This window comes from Pholis gunnellus, assembly GCF_910591455.1.
Source record: "Pholis gunnellus genome assembly, chromosome: 21".
NCBI lineage: Eukaryota > Metazoa > Chordata > Actinopteri > Perciformes > Pholidae > Pholis > Pholis gunnellus.
Genome location: NC_136548.1, coordinates 5315564 through 5334654, shown reverse-complemented (window position 1 = coordinate 5334654; position 19091 = coordinate 5315564). Strand labels below are relative to the sequence as shown.

The window sequence follows — 19091 nt, the reverse complement described above, 5'->3', positions numbered from 1 at the left end:
TAGATGTGTTCTGAGTCAGGATGATATGACATATGAGAGATTTGGAGCAGATTAGACAATGTAGGGCCGAGTTACAACTACTTCCTTTTTCATGGCGAATGGTGTTTTTTTGACGCCACGCCACGGATACATAGTATGATAACTTTTTGATCTTTGAGTAACATTTCACTGCCAAGGTCTCAAGAGCATACTGACCAAGTCTGAAGTCGATCGGGTTCAATCTCTAGGAGGAGTTCATTAAAGTATGATGCCTTGAAACGGTCCAAAAACGTCATACACTTCAAAATGGCCGACTTCCTGTTTGGTTTAGTGAAAAATTCCAAGAGGATTTTTTGTACGCCCCATCACGTTCCACATACCTACCAAATTTCATACAGCTAGGTGAAACCCAATGTTGGGGCTACTCAATAGGGGGCGCTAGCGAGCCAATATTTCAAAACGCAGCTGGACACCCCAATCAGACTGCAATTTTCAAAAATTCTGGCTTGCGTGCAAAATTTCAAAATGTTGCCAGAATCCCAAGCACCTCCTTTTTGCGACGAAACATGAAAAATAATCGGAAGAATAATAATAATAATAATAATAATAAACATTACGATTACAATAGGTCCTCCGCTCCGACTACGTCGGTGCTCGGGCCCTAATAATAATAAACATTACGATTACAATAGGTCCTCCGCTCCGACTACGTCGGTGCTCGGGCCCTAATAAACATTACGATTACAATAGGTCCTCCGCTCCGACTACGTCGGTGCTCGGGCCCTAATAATAATAATAATAAACATTACGATTACAATAGGTCCTCCGCTCCGACTACGTCGGTGCTCGGGCCCTAATAATAATAAACATTACGATTACAATAGGTCCTCCGCTCCGACTACGTCGGTGCTCGGGCCCTAAAAAGACATAAAGGTCTATGGTACCAAAGTGAGAAAATAAAAGTTACAACTGACTGCATTTGATAAAGGTTCCAAAAAATAGAAACACACACGGCTAATTTCACCCTTTAACAGGAAGCAGTCTCACAGGCAATATACATGTTAGCCCCATTGAAGCGTGTTGTCTCCACTTTTGTTTAGAGCTCTGCTGTATGTTAACATGTATTGGCGAAACAACCGTGTTCTTTTGACATTTACTTATTCTGAAAACCACTCTGTCCATATTCTCCACCTCTTAACTCCACAAGGAAGTAAAGAACGGTCATCAATGGCAGAAAGTGTGTGAACTGAATCACTTCTCTGTGCCCACTTCACGCTCAGTGGGAAATATTGCATCTCATCATCGTGGTTAGCAAGACCAAACACTTTAGAAACAAATTTCTCAAATCAAACACTATAGAAATGATCCCTGAAAATATAGTCTTAACAATCTTATGGCTGAAAACAGTAAGTCATTCACAGGACAATAATTCCCTCTGAGGGTTCCTCTCTGCCATCAACAAGCTCCTCCTCATCCTGCATCTCATCCAGTCATGTGTGTTTATGTAAATTACACAATATTTCACAGCTAATCTCTGCATGACTCTGACAGCACAGCGGTGATACAAAGAGATATCAGATACAAAAAAAAAAAAGACATAAAGGTCTATGGTAACAAAGTGAGAAAATAAAAGTTACAACTGACTGCATTTGATAAAGGTTCCAAAAAATAGAAACACACACGGCTAATTTCACCCTTTAACAGGAAGCATTCTCACAGGCCATATAAATGTTGATCCCATTCGAAGCATGCCAACTTTCAGAAAGCACAGCGGTGATACGAAGAGATCACAGTTCCGTTTTTCTCATACTGCACGCTCACTAAGATAGCAAGCCTGCAGTTTAAGTACTTCAGAGATCCTACAGCATCGTCCTCCTTTACTGGGACCCCAAAAAGAGGAATTTTAGAAAGCTTTCAATTAAAAATGAATATTTGTACTGAGAGTCCACAATACCTTTTACATTTTAAACATTAAGCAGAACATCCTTTGTCGCAAAATATTATGGACCAAGTCAAAGAAAAGCCACATTACAGTATGTCTAAAAAGTTTAAGTATTGTATATTGAAAAAAGTCATATAAAGTATGTCCAAAAAGTTTTTGCCAAATCCATGCAGCATAGCTAAATTACAGCTAGCTGGCTAACCTTAGCTTGCTTGCTCGCTAACATTGTAGCTAGCAAAATATGAATTACTTCACAAGCTAAAAAAGTCATAGTTTAGCTTTAGCATGTCGAATAAAGTAATAAATAAGTCACAGTATAGCATATTGAATAAAGTCATAGTAGGCCTATATTATGTCAAAAAAAGTCATAGTAGTAAAATGTAAATTGGGTAATCTTTTCTTCCAATCAGAGCGGTGAAACGTGCCACGCAAACAAAAAATAATTAATAGAAAGACTTATAATTATTATTTAACTATTAACCACCAAATACTTCAGTTCAAAACAGTTTTAAGGTCTTAAATCCATCAACTGACTAATTCCCAAACTCAGGAGCAGGTGAGATTGGATGTTGCTATAGTTACCATCAAGTACACGGGATGCAATATATTAGCATTTGAATATGAATTTGCAAACATAGACAGCTTATTAACTTAAAAGGAGAATTTGTTGAGTTACTTGCAACAGCTTAAACTTTTGTTCTGACTTGTGACTCTGCAAAGCAATAGACACATTTTATTTGTAATATACTGGGTTATTTCATTACTGCTAACGAGTCATAATGTGTGGAGTTTTGTGAAAACTGTGCCATGGAAAACATAGTGAACGCTGGACTAGCAAATAGTGAATCCCTAAAAGAAGACATTATCTGCCCTTGAGAATAGAATAGAATGCTGGATGGAACATGCACTGTTCTGTGACTCGAATAAATTAGAATGTTGACGTGTCATCTTATGTATGAAGCCAGGTTAATATGCAAATTAAACTCAGTATCTTCCAAAACTTTACAGAGGACAGCCGGACAGCTCTGAGGCTCTGAGGTAGGCCGTGGGAAAACAACTGCTCATAATTTATAGTACAGTTTTATTTTATTTGACTGTGGTCAGGCTTCCTGGGGGGCTCCCTGTTGACGTGAAGGTCTATCATCCGGCTCGTTGGCTGAGGCTTTTCAACCTATTACAGTCGGGTGTTGCCCTTTCATGTAAGCAGATTCATGCTCACTGTGTTGAGCTGTTTGGAGAGTGTCCTGCAGTATATGTTAACAACTACATTCTGGTTAGTAGCCCATGGCTTCTCGAAACCAAAGGTGACGGTGAGCGTTCGAACTGTGGGGAAGACTCAGTAGCGCTCTGCCAACTGCAGTTGTAGAAATGTTGTATAGTATGGAAAAAAAACAACTCCACACAGGACAGCTGGACAGCTCTGAGGTAGGCCGCAGCATATTTTCAGAACTGCCCCCCAGGTAGTAGCTGGCTTCTCGGAGCCATGCTGACGGTGAGTGTTTGAACTGGGGGGAAGACTCAGTCGCGCTCTTGAGTCCTGCCAGTGTTAGCTCGCTGTGTGGGGCAAGCCGCAGGCTGCCGTCAGCAGAGTGTAAGGATGGTCGGCCAGTTTTCAGTGCTACCTGGGGGCAGGAAGTCTTTGTGCCAGTCTGCCTCAGAGCTCACTTCAAGCTTCCCGTGGGTCTGATGTAGGATGCTGTGGTAAGATACTTGCACCAAACTCCTGTCGTGTAAACCAGTAGCATATCTGACCTGTAACTTTGGATTCAGAATAGACTTTGAGTGCTACCACTTTTTGTTATTTGGCTCAGGATGTTTGGTGCCACCAGACTGATTTTAGGATTACCAAATCCCTCCTTGAATATCAAATTGTTCACATTGATTATTTACTTAGTAGAATAAAAAAGAGCTTAGCTTACAGGACAGAAAGGGAAATGTAGACATCTTTATTTAAAAAATATAATGAAATTAAATGTATTATAGTCGTCATTATATACATATGAAATTCAAGCTCTGCATTTAACCAATCCCTAGCATATTGGGAGCAGTGGGCTGGGTTTAGTGTCTTGCTCAGGTATACTTCGGCACAGGACATGTAGCAGCCAAGGATGAAACCGCCGGCCTTGCGGTTACCGGACGACCCTCTCTACCCAATGAGCCACGGTATTTATAATCACACAGTTGTAGAAATGTTGTATAGTATGGAAAAAAACAACTCCATAGAGGACAGCTGGACAGCTCTGAGGTAGGCCGCAGCATATTTTCAGAACTGCCCCCAGGTAGTAGCTGGCTTCTCGGAGCCATGCTGACGGTGAGTGTTTGAACTGGGGGGAAGACTCAGTCGCGCTCTTGAGTCCTGCCAGTGATAGGTCACTGTGTGGGGCAAGCCGCAGGCTGCCGTCAGCAGAGTGTAAAGATGGTCGGCCAGTTTTCAGTGCTACCTGGGGGCAGGAAGTCTTTGTGCCAGTCTGCCTCAGAGCTCACTTCAAGCTTCCCGTGGGTCTGATGTAGGATGCTGTGGTAAGATACTTGCACCAAACTCCTGTCGTGTAAACCAGTAGCATATCTGACCTGTAACTTTGGATTCAGAATAGACTTTGAGTGCTACCACTTTTTGTTATTTGGCTCAGGATGCCTTGATTTTTGTACAATTACACTTGTTTTAACTTATATTCAGGAGGTTTTCATGTCACATAAACATGAGCAGCCTCCCCTCTCCAACCCAAACACATTAACCAATGTACCTGTAGTGTTACCTCAACAATTATGGATATAATAGAATAAAAATAAATACAATGAAATAAATGAAAGGAAATAAAGGAAAAAAGAGAGTTCTGTCATCGCCTGTATTAATAGAGAGCTGGCCAACCAGATTTTAACTTGAGTTTTGTTCAAAAGGCAAATTATTATTTCACTTTTGTTATGACTGCGAGTCATAATATAGGATTTTATATGCTGTGTGCCTCCCTGCCTGAGGTTGGGGCTGTGTAGTGTGACAGTTTTCAGTGCTACCTGTAGGTGACCGGTGATTGGACGGGGGACTCATGAGGCGGGACATAAGAAGGCACCTGTGGAGGCCGGCCGTCTCTCTCTCTTCTCTCCGACTCCCAAACGGACCGTGCTGCATCGGATACAGATCGGGGCGACCGCCCTAGTGCATTCTATAAACAGTCCCTGTAGTGGTAGGGGTGAGCCGCTCTTTTGTTTACTCTGTTTTCTCCTGTTTTGGGTAGGGAGTTAGGGAAGCTGCCTCTCTTTTCTTTTGTTCAGTTTGGGTAGGTTAGATAGTTGATTAACGAAGCTTGTTTTGTTTATTATTTTGGGCCAGGCTCACCCTGACGTATATCGCTACCAATGGCGTCACTAATAAATATCATGGACTGAACATTGGGATAACTGGTCGTTCTTGGGAGTGGGAGAGAGAGAGGAAGTCCTTATACTGTGTTGCGTCCAGGTTCCCCTAGACCGGGCGTAACACTTTTCACAATAAAATGAATGAATGTGAAAAGCAAATTCCTTCTTTAAGCTGAAAAGGACAATTTGTCCGAAGAAGAATGTAATAGATTTCTTTTTTTCTGCATTGTAACATAAATGTACATTATTTCTGCTCTTGAGAAACATTTTAAGAACTCCAATATGTTGATACTCTTTGAAAAAAACCTGCTTTTTGTGTGCTGCCAACCTAAAGTCCTCACGTGAAGTCATTCGATCAGAGGAAACGCTTCGTCAGGCTTCACGTGAAGAGTATGTTGTTTGAAATTCTGCCTCAAGTTAGTGTGTGTGTGTGTGTGTGTGTGTGTGTGTGTGTGTGTGTGTGTAGGTGTGTGTGTGTGTGTGTGTTTCTTCTGGGTGTTGGTTTGAGGAAGCTGTGGTCAGATGTTCGTGGGTCCCTGGGTGGGGAAATACAGAGAGAGAGTGATATTAACAAAGAGATGTGAGAAAGAAATTAGTCCCGTTTGGATGAGAAGTAAGATCCACGCAGCTCTGCAGGTAAACAATGTTTTATATTTTTATAATCACATTGTAAACATGTCAGTGTTCATTCCTCTGTGTTTAGGTATAATAATTTGATTATTTTAAAGTACTACGTTTTAGTTTACCGATTGAGTTCAGAGTTTAGCTCAGTTATTTGGTGAGAATGTTTATTGGTGTTTGCAACACAGCGGTAGTTTAATCGAACCTCTTTATTCATCATTTTAAGCAAGACTGTAATTGTTGCGAGGAAAATAACACAATCCCTCAAGTACAAAGCAGAATTCATGGTTAACATTAAAACTGAATATTTAAAGAATGCACTGCTGCAAAAGCTCGACTTGGTCTGGTATGCTGACCTCGTCTTTTTCTGGTGTGAAAGTGATCAAACTTGAAGCTGTATGAAGAACACAACTGAGTTATTTGTTCCAGTTACAATAGCGATAGCATTTTAGGTAAAAGCTTAACAATAGTTGAATAACTATATAAATGTCATAAATACCTTTTCATATTTAAACAGGTGGTTTTCAGTTGATCAACAACATCCTTTTATAAATCCACACTGCGGCTCATATCTCTTGGTTGTGAAACTTTAATGTGAGAAGTAGAGATGGGCGTTTCCTGTTCCTCTTTTCAAAACTGAAAACCAAAACCCTCCCTGCGTCCTCTCATGTTCTACACGTTTGACTTCACAGGGTTATTCATGCTCGCCAGACCTGCCCAACACTTCAAGGAAGATGAATAAACGCTCCCTCGCTATTAATGGCGGTGCTCGCCCAGCCTGCGGCAATGGCAGCAACGCTCAGTGTGGCCAGCTGAGTGAAAAAGTGTCCGAAGCTGATCACGTGCGCCTCAGCGCACAGAACCGAGACTGCAAGAACAGACGAGGACCGGGACATGTCGCAACACGCAGCCAGCAGCCCAGAGAGCGCTCTTCCTCAACAGTCTCCGTCTCTAACGTGACGCCACGTTCTCACCAGCGGCGGTGGTCACACGACTTTGGCAAGTGTGGGACCTCGCCGGTCATCACTGTGAAGAAGGACAAGAAGGAACCGCAGCCTCCTCAGCGCGGAGTGTCTCTCCCCCGACCCCACGCTGCACCCCATCATTCATTCAAACGCTACTCCTGCCCCCCCTTCGGAGTCTTCGGCTCATCCTCCTCTTCCTCGTCGTCCTCCACTTCTTCCTGCTCCTCTCCTCCTCCTCCTGTCCAGACATCCGTCATCACCGGCCACGACCCTCTAGGTTGGAAGCTGCGTCCCAAGTCCAGCTCCACGTCCCCCCGGGCTCGCGCCAACAGGCTGTCTCTGCAGATCCCCCTCCCAGTCGTCCTCCCCGAACCCGAATCTAGTCCTGCTGTTAACTCACGACCAGTCGACGCTGCTAATCCGGACCCCCCTCGTGAAAACAAACCCCCTCTCAGACCCAAACCACCCCGTCGCCGCCACTCCGACTCCTCGGCCTTCCTCGGGTCCCTGGTGACCCCTCTGCCCGTGGTGACCCTCGAGGAGCTCCGCGACGTGCACCTCCGCCCGCTCACCCTTTTGGACGAGTCCGACGACGTCTTTGAAGAAGAGGGGGCGGGGGGGACCGCTCGGCCGCGCAAAATTCCGCCACCGGTTCCAGAAAAAACGTCCATGGCGAGACAAATAGCAAAACTGATGACTCATTCACACCAACGTCGTGGGCCTTTGACAGCTGATGAGGAAATCACTTACAGCAGTGTCATAAAGCCACGAGCTAAACGTTCACACCAGACCGAGGACCACAGCGGCCTGAATGCTGGAATCACTGGTAAGCACTAAAATCTCCCAAATCCACTGCTATATGAGGAAGAATGCTACATGGACACAAAGACAGAATTCAACATGCAGAACGTGTCCGTGGGTGATTTTAAAAGTTAGGATCCAACGGTGTTGAGCACAGACATCCTCCTTGGAAGCAATATTTATTTTCAACACCAACATGGAGAATAACTGAACCGGTGGTAAAACATCAGTAGGAATGATAAAAGTACAAGACATTATGCTGCAGGGATGGTGACAAACTGATGGGATCAACTGGAATAATGAATGTACTTGAACGCAGAGGCTTGCTCTTCTTTTGTTCAATATTAATGAAGCATTCATCTTCAATGATTTTAATCATTCAGGTTCAGCCACAGGATTAGAGTTAGAAGAGAAGGAACACGAAATGTAAAAGAAGAAATAAAGATCGTCCTCCAATGAGGAGGGCGGAGGTTTCCATTCAAACTGTTTTCTTCCAGCTCCAGCTAAGATACCCCTTATGACACCACCAGCTGTTCTTTATACAGCTACTAGTAGTACGAGTAGTACTCCTCATGCTGGTGCAGATATGTGTTTAAGAGAAATGTGTTGTACTGTACATGAAGATGATGCACAACACTGTCTTCAAAGTTTGCAGAAGATCTAATTTGTAGATGCCCGGGTGCCTTTCCTCCTGATTTACTTTCGATTGATTTCCTTTCTCATGTGCTGAGAGGAGAAGTGGGGCGTTACAGTAGCCAGTCAATAGTAACAGCATTGTCTTGTGTTTCAGCAGGACTGCGTGTGGACACCAGCTGTGACAGGGAGAGGTCAACGCCACGCTTCCCCGGCTGAGGAGACACTTCTTAACACTTCCAACACCCCGAACTACCAGGAGCAGTTGTACAGATTACAGTCCATGCACTGTATGTCCTGGGGTTGGTTGGCACATCATGGTCCACTTTTTTTACTCAAGCGTATGAGATTGCTGGAGTTGAGAGACACTTTTGAAGCCGCCCCTCTGACACAGATGACTATTATTACGTCAGCACTGCGGGATGTTTAACCTCTCCGCCATACAGTCCGGTTAGATATCTGCTGTGAATATTTGGCTAAGCGCTCTCTGTTGTGGAAATATTAGTTTGTTCTTTGTGTGAGTATTGCTTTTTAGGCAAATGACGTTCACTTCCAACTAAACTGCATTCTCAATTAGGCTGCGAGGGAAACATATTTGCTCCCGAATTACAGTTTTAAACCCGCGATTACCGTTACGAATTGAAACAAACCACAAATGCAACAAAGCTACTTGGTTATGTTTAGTAAAAGATCAAGGTTTGGCTTTAAAAGTATGTTTGTTACGTCAATCGAGTAATGTGTGGAACGTAAAACCTTTAAAGTAACATTAAAGTAATTTGATGTTGACTTTTGGTCTCACAGTTTTTCATTAATGTTAGTTGAATACAATATTATCAACTTTTTAATACATTACTTTGGTCTCTGGTAAGGTGTGAATGTTATTTGTGATATTTTACAGATGATTTAACCTGTTAAAAGACGATCACAGCCCTAAAATGATTGGAGCCATGCGAGTGTAGAAATAGGATTACTGTTGTTTATAAAGTTTGTGAAGGATTCGTGCTTCTTTTGCTTGTTTTTATCAGCAATTCCCACAGTCTGATACCTCTGACACTCTGCCTCCAGATGAATGTATTCTGCTATGCTCCAGTTCAGGCTTGGCAGGCCCCTTACTTACAATACAATTTTGCCTGACAGATGCAAAAACACACACTCACAATGCGCGGCAGCAAACATCTAACTTGCTTGTGGCTGCGATGTGACTGGAATCGTAGGCGGACTACACACAGGTGCAAAGTGCTGAGAATCTTGCTGCTTATCTTCACGGTCAAATAAACAGAAAAATGGGCTCACGATGGCAAAAAAGCTTAAAGTTTACACAGACCGTCAAATCACAAAGGAACAGCTGCTTACTGGGAAATCGCTGGGATAATTGCAAGAAAACCACGTCTATGTTATCTCTGTGAAAATACTGGTCACAACTACAAACAACAGTCTTATAAATGCCAAGGAAAGCCCTTCAGACACATGGTGTTTATACAGCAACAGTAAAAGTTGCAATTAAAACCATTGAGAGGACCCAAAAGACAATATAAAAACACAAAATATTGGCCTAAATTCAAGAAGTAGCAGCCAAAGACCAACACTTGTTTTTTTTTTACCTCTTGTTTCCTCTGCCCAGGTTTGCAGACTTACCGAATTACAATTGTTAAAACACAACTAAATGTTGCAAGAAACTGTCCCGTTGCCACTGTCCCAGAGGCGTAGCACCCACCCTCGGGTTCCCCCAGAGGTAAACACTATCAGCTCAGTCAGCACGTTTGCCGTGGTATTAGCGCTGTCAGCGCCGTTAGCAAGAAAGGGGTAGGCTAGTATGACTCAAGGTCCACTTACTATATTTTTTCAGAGCTTATATCGGCGTCTCGAACCAAGACGAGATTTTCTAAAGCAACCTAATGAGATCTTTCCTATATCAACCTAATGAAAATAACATCTTTCACAGTCAAATATTTAGTCATATTTCATCAAGATATAGTTCAAAGAAATCTATAAGTGTTCGAATATAAATGAAGGTAAAAAAAAGATGCAGACAGAGAAGTCTGGATGCAGTCAGTTGTGTGAATCTGGGTTTGGTCCGCTGAGATGAGCTGCTGGGTGTCGAGCCGAGCGGAGAGAGATCTGCCGTGCAGGCTGGAAGCAACGCTGCAGGCAGGTGAGCGAGCGGTGGGACTACGGCGCTGATCATCATTCGCACACATAAACACATGCAGAGACCCCACACCCATACACACACACACTCTGTAGCAAACCCTGCACATGCAGATCTGAAGCTGCTGCATCTCAAAGAGGAATCATTCCACAACATATCTATTGCTTTCAGTTAAAACTAGCTCACACACTGAACACTACTTTCAACTGTGGTAAGGCCTCTTTATGTCCATCAGCGACTGGGAAATCAACTCTTACTGTCAAGAAGGGACGGCAGCTCTAAACTCATTGCAATAAGACAAATACAATGAAGAGGAGTCTGGTTACACAAGGGTCATTACAGAATCCCTCTGGCAAAACACACTGTGTGCAATCAGACCTACAGTTATTTGCCTTTGCTTCAAGTACGGGATGGAAAACAGAACCGACTTTGCGTCGTCGTATTTGCTTTGTATCCGACCGTCAAGAGTTTCACTATTCATTTCTCCTTCTGTGGTGACTTCTAACGGGACTGAACCTGATCCGCCACATTGTTCGTTACACAGAACCATCTGAGAGGCCGTGATTGGAAACTGTTTGGAAAAAGGGCAGGCGCTTTCAAAAAAATACTTGGCAGTTGATTATATGAACCATCTGTCAACCGAACCTCTTGCCCAGGCTCAGAAATGCTCTCCAGTTCTGATATAACTGATGCAGCATCTATGCTAATCTCTTCAGGAGCCGCCATTGTTGTTCAGAACGGTCACCTCTCCGTGGCGTACTCACACGCACCGAAGCCAGGCCCGTAGCTGCCTGTAGCTCCTCACGGGACGTCGATTGGTCCGTGTTCTGGACACAAACGCGTTACTCGAAGCCTGGCAGAGATTTCCGTGTGATCTCGTGACATTGACAGAACTGCAGCTGCAACATAAAACGAGACTGCTCTCCCCAAAACAAACGGCAGAATTGGACAATTGTTGGAACACTTTAAACAAGCAAACAAAATGTGTTTCGGTTATCCTGACAAGTGTCCTGTGATATTTACATTTAACGACGGAAGTCAAATGTGACTCCCAAGGTGCATTGCTGTAGGCATCATCCAATCACTGATTCTAACAATATGTTTGTGTGTACCTGATGCGCGGAGGAGTTGGTAGTTGAGCTTTGCACAACTTTGTGAATAATTTCATCAGTTGGATGATGATAGATTAGGCATTTTATCCCCATTGCAATGATGAATGCAACACACACACACACACACACACACACACACTGGCTGCATCGAGCATTGCATCATTTGATGCCCTTCGTCAAGATCCAGTAGCTGGGACGTGCCAATCCAACGAGTGGCGGTGACAAAAGCGCTGCTTCGCTGTAGGACGTTGGTGTGTGTTGACGCTGCCAGCGTGTGGCCACACATACACATAAGGCCTGTCGCCTTTTGTTTTGATTATGGAGGTATTCAGAGAACTGGATGAAGCGTTACAAGATGGAGCTCCATTCATTCTAATATAAGATGCTCACTGGATGCATTTGGCAAAAAAAAAAAAAGGAAGAATGAGAGCCTTTCAGCGAGCTCCTGCATACTCTGCTTTATGGTCTATTTGACTCTAAATGGACCATCATTTACTAAATGAACATCATGCTGTATTGAAGAAGACTTGAAACTAGAGATTGAGACCATAAACTCATGTTTACTGAAGTAATATATCAAGAGAGAAGTGGAGTCCTTTTCTCATAGACTTCTTTACAACCAGACTTTATTTTGCAACCAGAGGAGTCGCCCCCTGCTGGTCAGTAGAGAGAATAAAGTTGCCACCGGGGAAAGACATAGCGGGTTTGGTAAACACCTTTATTCTCACTTGGTGGGAATAAACCTCAGAAATACAGCAAGCTTTCCCTCCAACCGAGAGATTAATAACTAAGGCTTGAAGTGTAAAAGAAGTAGCATTATTCTCAAGTGGGATGCACTCCACCTCTGAGGAGGAACACGGAGAGGAAGATGAAAAGGCAGAGAAGAAGAGATCATTCCCCATTTCAGAGCGAGGCAGAAGAGTCTGACACTTATTAGCCTGCTGCACTCTCACTCTCGGTGTGTGTGGTTTGTGTGTGTGTGTGTGTGTGTGTGTGTGTGTGTTTGGGATAGCGTCAGGTTTTGTGTTAGTGGAACGTGTGCGTTAGAGAATTTACATGCGTGTGTTCTGGGTCGCGGTTAAAACAAGCTACCTTTAGCTTCCTTACATGAAACCAGACTCCTAATCATCTTCAGTATGAAACCCTCCTGTAGGCCAGAACTACAAGATTAACATTTCCCTGAAAGAAGTACGTCTTTTGTTCTATGAAGTTATAAAGTGTGTGGGAGCCTCAATAACAATACCGTACACAGTACTGTAAACAAACTAATCAAACAGCCTGCAAGACTATACTCTGGTAACAGAAAATACTGCATTGTGGTGGCTGCATATCTAGAGGTGTCTGAATCTGCTTCTTTATAATTAGATAGCATCTTTCACTATATATATATATGAGGATAAAATAATGTGTCACCTGTATTACAAATATGATACAATGATGAAAATGTGCATTCAGCTTAATATATGAAAATATCCATCATTTTGGGGTGTACCACACGTAGTGTTGGGATTTGGATTCCGTGTGATAGCTGGCATGCGTCTGATGTGAAGATCACTGTGTGAGTCAGAGTTTAGGGCAGAGGTGTCAAAAGGGCCCGAGTGCCAGAACCTGTTCGCCAAAAGGAGTGTGAAAATTGCAGAGAAGTCATTATTTCTTTTTAATTCAATGCACGGCTATTCCTATTTGTCCACTGGATTTCGTGCTGTCCTAATAAGAGCAGCAGGCCCTGTGTTTGATACGCTCTTATAGATCCAACTGGCTTACCTACAGGCTATAGTGAAACAACAACACTGTTGAGTGCAGGCTACTGTTCATGCAGAACAATGGACCAGTTCCTATTTCTTCACAGAGGTAAATGGGAAGCCGGTGTGCTCGGTGTGCTCATAGCGCCGTTCAGTGCACAAAGAATATAACATTCTGTGCTACTGTCAGACTCATTATGGCAAAAAAAGATACAAGAACTTGCAAGGACAAGAGATGATGAATGAATTGTTGGCCGGTTTGAGGAAACAGCAGCCTGTTTTTTATATCAGCCAAGAGATCAGCGAGACATCTTAGGCCGTTCATCATCTGTTTTTTTTCTAATGGATTGTTCATTAATTGGGAACGTTTTTAGAATGTAATTGTACTTCTTTACACTAAAAGAAAAGGAGGGAAATTTGTAGTTCTTGATTTTTTTTTAGAGGTTATCATGCAATGTTTTCACTGCTCCGGCCCACTTTAAAATTTGGGCTGTATTTGGCCCAAATAAAATGTTTTTGACCCCCTTGTGTAGGGCAATATCACATGCATGAGTGTGACTGTGTGTGGACTCTTGTCAGGTACTTAACATACTGCAATAACTCAACTACAGATTCAAGTTTCTGACAAATCCCCCGAAAGACTAAATAACCAATTAGCATCCAAAGAGCACAAATCGCATCCTAATCTCCTGCTCCTTGTCTTCTACATATTCATGAGACACTCGTCGGCCCTTTCAAGCCTGTTTTCTCACTCCTGTCTGATAAGCGGTGGCCGACGCTGGGAACGATTTTAAGTAAACTGGCTAGAAATGAAAAAGAAATGCTGTTGCTAAAGCCGTTACTTAGGGTTGGAGAAGAGAGAGAAGAAGAAGAAGAAAAACTTGGATTTAGAGAAATAAACAGAGGGAGGAAGAAGAAAGTGAGACAAAGTGTGAGGACTGGCGGGATGTCGCGTGGTAGATGGAGAAAATAAAACAAACATGCCCGTGAGTCAAAAAGAGAGACTGACAGAAAGGCAGAGAGAGGAGGGAGCTGGAAGGACAAACATTATTTGATTTAGTTCAATAAACGAGGCAGAGAGCTGGAGTGTCTTTTTTAATTGCTTTTCGTTGTTCGCCCCAAATCATTGTTGGAGTCCCTGCAGCTCAATTAGGCACTGAGATTCCTCGCCTATGTTAGTATTAGAGAAGCTGTGCTGGAACTTTATCGTTTTTCTTCTTTTATTTTGGGAAGCCAGCCCCCCCCCACCCAGTCTAATTTACTGTGATACATATTAAAAGTTTGTGTCCCATGTGAAACCAAGGCAACATTGACTTAATAACAACAGTTATCAGAATCAGAAACGGTTTATTGCCAAGTATGTTTGCACATACAAGGAATTTGGCTCGGTGATTGGTGCAATAGTATCAGACACAATTGAAAGATAAAAATATGAAATATGAAACGTAACAAGCATAGCTGTTTTACGGAACAAACATTTATTTTAACCCAAAACCATGATCTTTTCCTAAGCCTAACCAAGAACTTAGTAGTTTTTTGGCAAAGTAAACCTTAAAAACTAAGGATTTCTACGTTGGAAGTATATTTTGCACACGCTGTCCCCGACTCGTCCAAAAAGGGATGCTAGAGCGTCATAGTTTGAAGCGTGAGGGCCACTGAGCAAATGTCTGTGTTTGAAGAGTTGGGAGTGAGAATGGGTTGGACCGTACAGAGGATCAATGTGTGTGGAACTGATTGGTAACAATACATGCATTCATTTTTGTCAAGTCTACCTTAATGGAATACTAACATGCTGTAAGTCTGAAGTGTTTTTTAGTGCCGGTGATTGTTCGGGCTGTCGGTTGATGGAAATTACCGCCTCGCGTTTGTATGCCTCCGCCAAACCCTCATGTTGCAGATTAAATGTCTTCACTCACTCACTTCATCACTTTTTCCTCTTAGATGTTCGTGTGATATTGTCATACTTAGCACATGAATTCTTGAATCGTGGACAAAAACGTGTTTTGACAGTGATCTTGACCTTTAACCACCAAAATCTAATCAGATCATTCATGAGTCCAATGGGGACATTTGTGGCAAATTAGATGATCACTTGATTGGGATGAAGTCGAGGACACAGTGACTTTGACCTTTGAAATCTGATCAGTTCATCCCTCAGTCCAGGTGGACGACTATGTCAAATTTAAAGATATTTCATCAAGGTATTCCTGAGATATCACGTTCACGAGAATGAGCTGGATGTGAGATAGCATTGACTTTTGTCTTTCACCACCACAATCTCATCACAGAATGGACAGGATGGACCGGGTGATACACTTGTCATAATTAGCATAATACTTCTTGAATTATGGACAAAAACGTGTTTTGAGAGGTCACAGTGACCTTGACCTTTGACCACCAAAATCAACTATTCTAATCAGCATCAGTTGCCTTTGATCTAAATCTAATTAGGGGATGGACAGGATGGGCGGACGAACAACCCAAAAACATAGTTCCTCTGTCGCTGGATCTTACTGAAGCTGTGGTCTTACAACAGCTATGACGCTGTGTGCGTGATTTGTCTTTAGGTGACACTTCCGGTTAACCACATGTTGACACTTGTTTTTCCTCCCTATCATAATTGCAAAAGAGAGATCTGCCTGTTCCATCCTTATCTTTGATTGAACATTGGATGTAAAACATACGGAGGGGTTTGCAATATATTTGTCACGACATGAGTTGCAAGAACACGACGCAAATGTAACAGATTACACAAAAAGATAAAAATCTCCACTGATCGTATTTAAACAAGGAGGCTGTAGTTCCGGTCGCTACAGTCTGTTCCACTGCTTTCCCCCCCTCTAAATATTCAGCTGGCCATGCGCCAGCTGACCCCGAGTGTACATCAAATAGATTTTTACTTACTTGTTGTGGGAATCTTTTGAACAACAAAGCCTTCCTGCTGTGAAAAGGCCGTCAGTAATTTAATGATTTTTCTCTGTGGCCTCCAAGCGTGCTGGTCGATACCAATAAAACCTGTGTGTGTGTGTGTGTGTGTGTGTGTGTCGCCGCGTATATTCATGTGTGTGTTTGGCGTGTGAGTGAGTTGTCTCAAGCCAACATGGAGCCAAGGCAGCAGCTGTAAAGCCCTGATATGAGGTTCTTCTGGATTCAACGGTTTAAAGACACCAGGCTCCTGACAAATTAACACTAGATTTACATGAATGCAATAATACGTCCAAAATGAATATTGCAACATGGGGAAAAAAAATAACCAGAAAAAAAAATCTCAAGCTCATCGCTACGGCGCGGCTATGGCGGCTACGGTTAGCAAAACATTTTCTCTCCGACTCTTGTCAGTTTTGCGATGACGTCATCTCAAAAGGGCTTTACAGGCCCAAAGTTTGCAAAAAAGACAGTAACTCTCATAGAATTTAAGCAATATAGATCGCATCTATATCACAACCACTATCGGCACGATGTTTGAAATGAATACCTGCACTAGTACTCGTACAGGTTACTGTATGAAGCGCATGCATGTGCCCATGCTCATCTGGTGGGAGGGGCTAAGGACAGAGAGGGGAGAGCTGCAGGATGAGGGCTGTATGTACGAGGTGCTGTACTTTTAAATGCTTTTTGCCTTTTCCAGAAAACAGCCTACCCCAGCGTACCACTTGAAATACAATATGCTGAAAGCTTATTATGACATTTTTGCCAAGTTAAAAAAAAAAAGAAAAAACTACCCTAGCCTTAATTTGAATCCGACCATTATGGTTTCCACAATGGGAGACAATCAAGGTCCAATCAAAAATGCTGTCGATGACGGTGGAAGTGATTGCCGTACTGGTGCTAAAAACTCACAAAAAAAAGGAATCATTAACCAGTTGTCATGACAACCATAAAAACACAACATATTCGATCAGCATGTCCTTGACCAATGAGGAACCCGAAGATTGTTACAGATTGTAGAATCATGCAGGGCATTATGTTTTACTAAAGTAATGATAGAGGTTCATGAGGTGTGTGTGTGTGTGTGTGTGTGTGTGTGTGTGTGTGTGTGTGTGTGTGTGTGTGTTCATTGCATGTGTGCATCTGGAATTACTTTGTAGCCTTGAAATGTTTCTAGTGTGCTGCTCTATAGATAGTTTTCTTTGTTTCTTTCTTGTGACAGGACAACATACAGTAACTGTCACACATGAAGAGAAGCAGAGATGGAGACCTCTTCCCTTTAAGCCCTTCATGTATTGAACGTCACTAATTCATTGTCTTTACTGCCAGCAATGTTGTAAATTGATCGTGACGCAATTGGAGCAAAATGAGAATAGATTTTTTTTTTTGTTGTGCTCTTAAAAAGGCAGGACAAGACGCGTTTCCAACCTCTCTCTGTGTGGAAGCAGCCGTTGCGTTACTCTCAAAAGATTCAGTTCCAAACTAATGAAATTCTCATTGTGTAGTAGTGACTCAGGGCTTATTCATACGCAAGACCTACGCGTTCAATTAGCAGCACATTTACGTAAGAAGGTACACGCCTGAACGGGGAATTAGGAAGCCAACTGCGGGATGATTGTGGATTGTTTTTGTTCCCTCTATACTTTTATGACGACGATACGCATTTATCAGAATCCCTGCGAAGGTACTGGTCTTAAAAAAAATACACAGAATGTTAAGCAAAGAAAAAAAGCTGGACTGGAAGAAACATGGAGGCAGAGAAAAGGGGCAGATAGAAAGCAGCAGTGGCCGTGGCCATGGTCACAGACGGTATGGGCAGTGAAGAGAGAGGTGAAGGAGCAAAAGAAACACATGGGAGGCAGAAGAAGAGAGGGATGAGTGATGGAAAGCACTGGGCACAGGGTCTCCATCTCTTTATCAACCAAATGCTCTCCGGCCTTCAGCCCAGAGGCTCTGCTGCTAATGGATTTACACTGTGGGAGACATCAGTGTGTGCGGATATAGTGTGCTGCAAAAGCCTTGAAAGAGAAATGTGGACAGCGAGACCAGAGCCTTGAACAAAGAATGGACAGACTCTTAAATGTTCATTCTTCCCTAAGCCAGTATATGTCTCATATGTTCAGAGACCGTAACGGTTATTTATAGCGACCATGTGAAGCGCCGCTACGAGATAAAGTACAAGTCCTTTGAGCAAACGTACCCACTCACATCCGAAATGAAGACACAGATAATAAACAATCTAAGAGCCCAGAATCCTAACCGTGTTATGTTGCCTATTTTATTTCTAAATGCGTCCCTTATTTCACATGAGATGAGAACATTTGTTTATGAGTGTTTATTATTTAGAATTCATACAGTTCAATTTGAAAACTGAGATATTATTTAATTGAACTTTCATTATTTTAAATGACAGTCGGTTGTCGACTGCATACAGATGTTGATACAACTACTAGACTACTTCAAAATATATGGAACAAAATCATAACGCAAGTTAGACATTATTGTGATGTTCCGGTATATCTGATATATCTGCTCTACTCCCATCTGGGTTAAAGCTCAAATGGGTCATTTGCAAACCTTTTGATTTTATTACATGTCTGTTTGGCTTTATTTTTGCCACTTTGGTAGCTTTCACGGTTGCTTTCTGTGTATTTAGATGTGACAGCTGGTGGAAGAATTCATAAATGTGACACATAAGCAGCAGTGAGTTGAGTAAACAATACTAGTATTTAATAATCCACGGGTACTGCATTCAGATTGGTACTTAACTCCTGATCATAACTGGAAAATATGTATTCAATTTCAGAATGATCTTTCGTTTTTTCACAGTCGGGGATAGCCTCATGCAAACAACATTGACTTTGT

General features: G+C 42.6%; 2 protein-coding genes across 2 annotated transcripts in view; one reads left to right on the top strand and one right to left on the bottom strand.

Moving 5' to 3' along the window:
• rab26 (RAB26, member RAS oncogene family) overlaps nucleotides 1-19091 on the bottom strand; it is a gene marked incomplete at both ends in the record, with an annotated part of 90833 nt that overhangs the window by 26161 nt on the left and 45581 nt on the right. The gene's annotated exons all lie outside the window — the stretch shown is intronic.
• Nucleotides 6631-9216, top strand: LOC306712876 (uncharacterized protein; the record flags this gene model as incomplete). Its single annotated transcript, XM_079182329.1, has 2 exons — nucleotides 6631-7687; nucleotides 8456-9216. 2 exons carry the CDS (start codon nucleotides 6631-6633, stop codon nucleotides 8512-8514), a joined length of 1116 nt encoding a protein of 371 aa, XP_079038455.1. The 3' UTR covers nucleotides 8515-9216.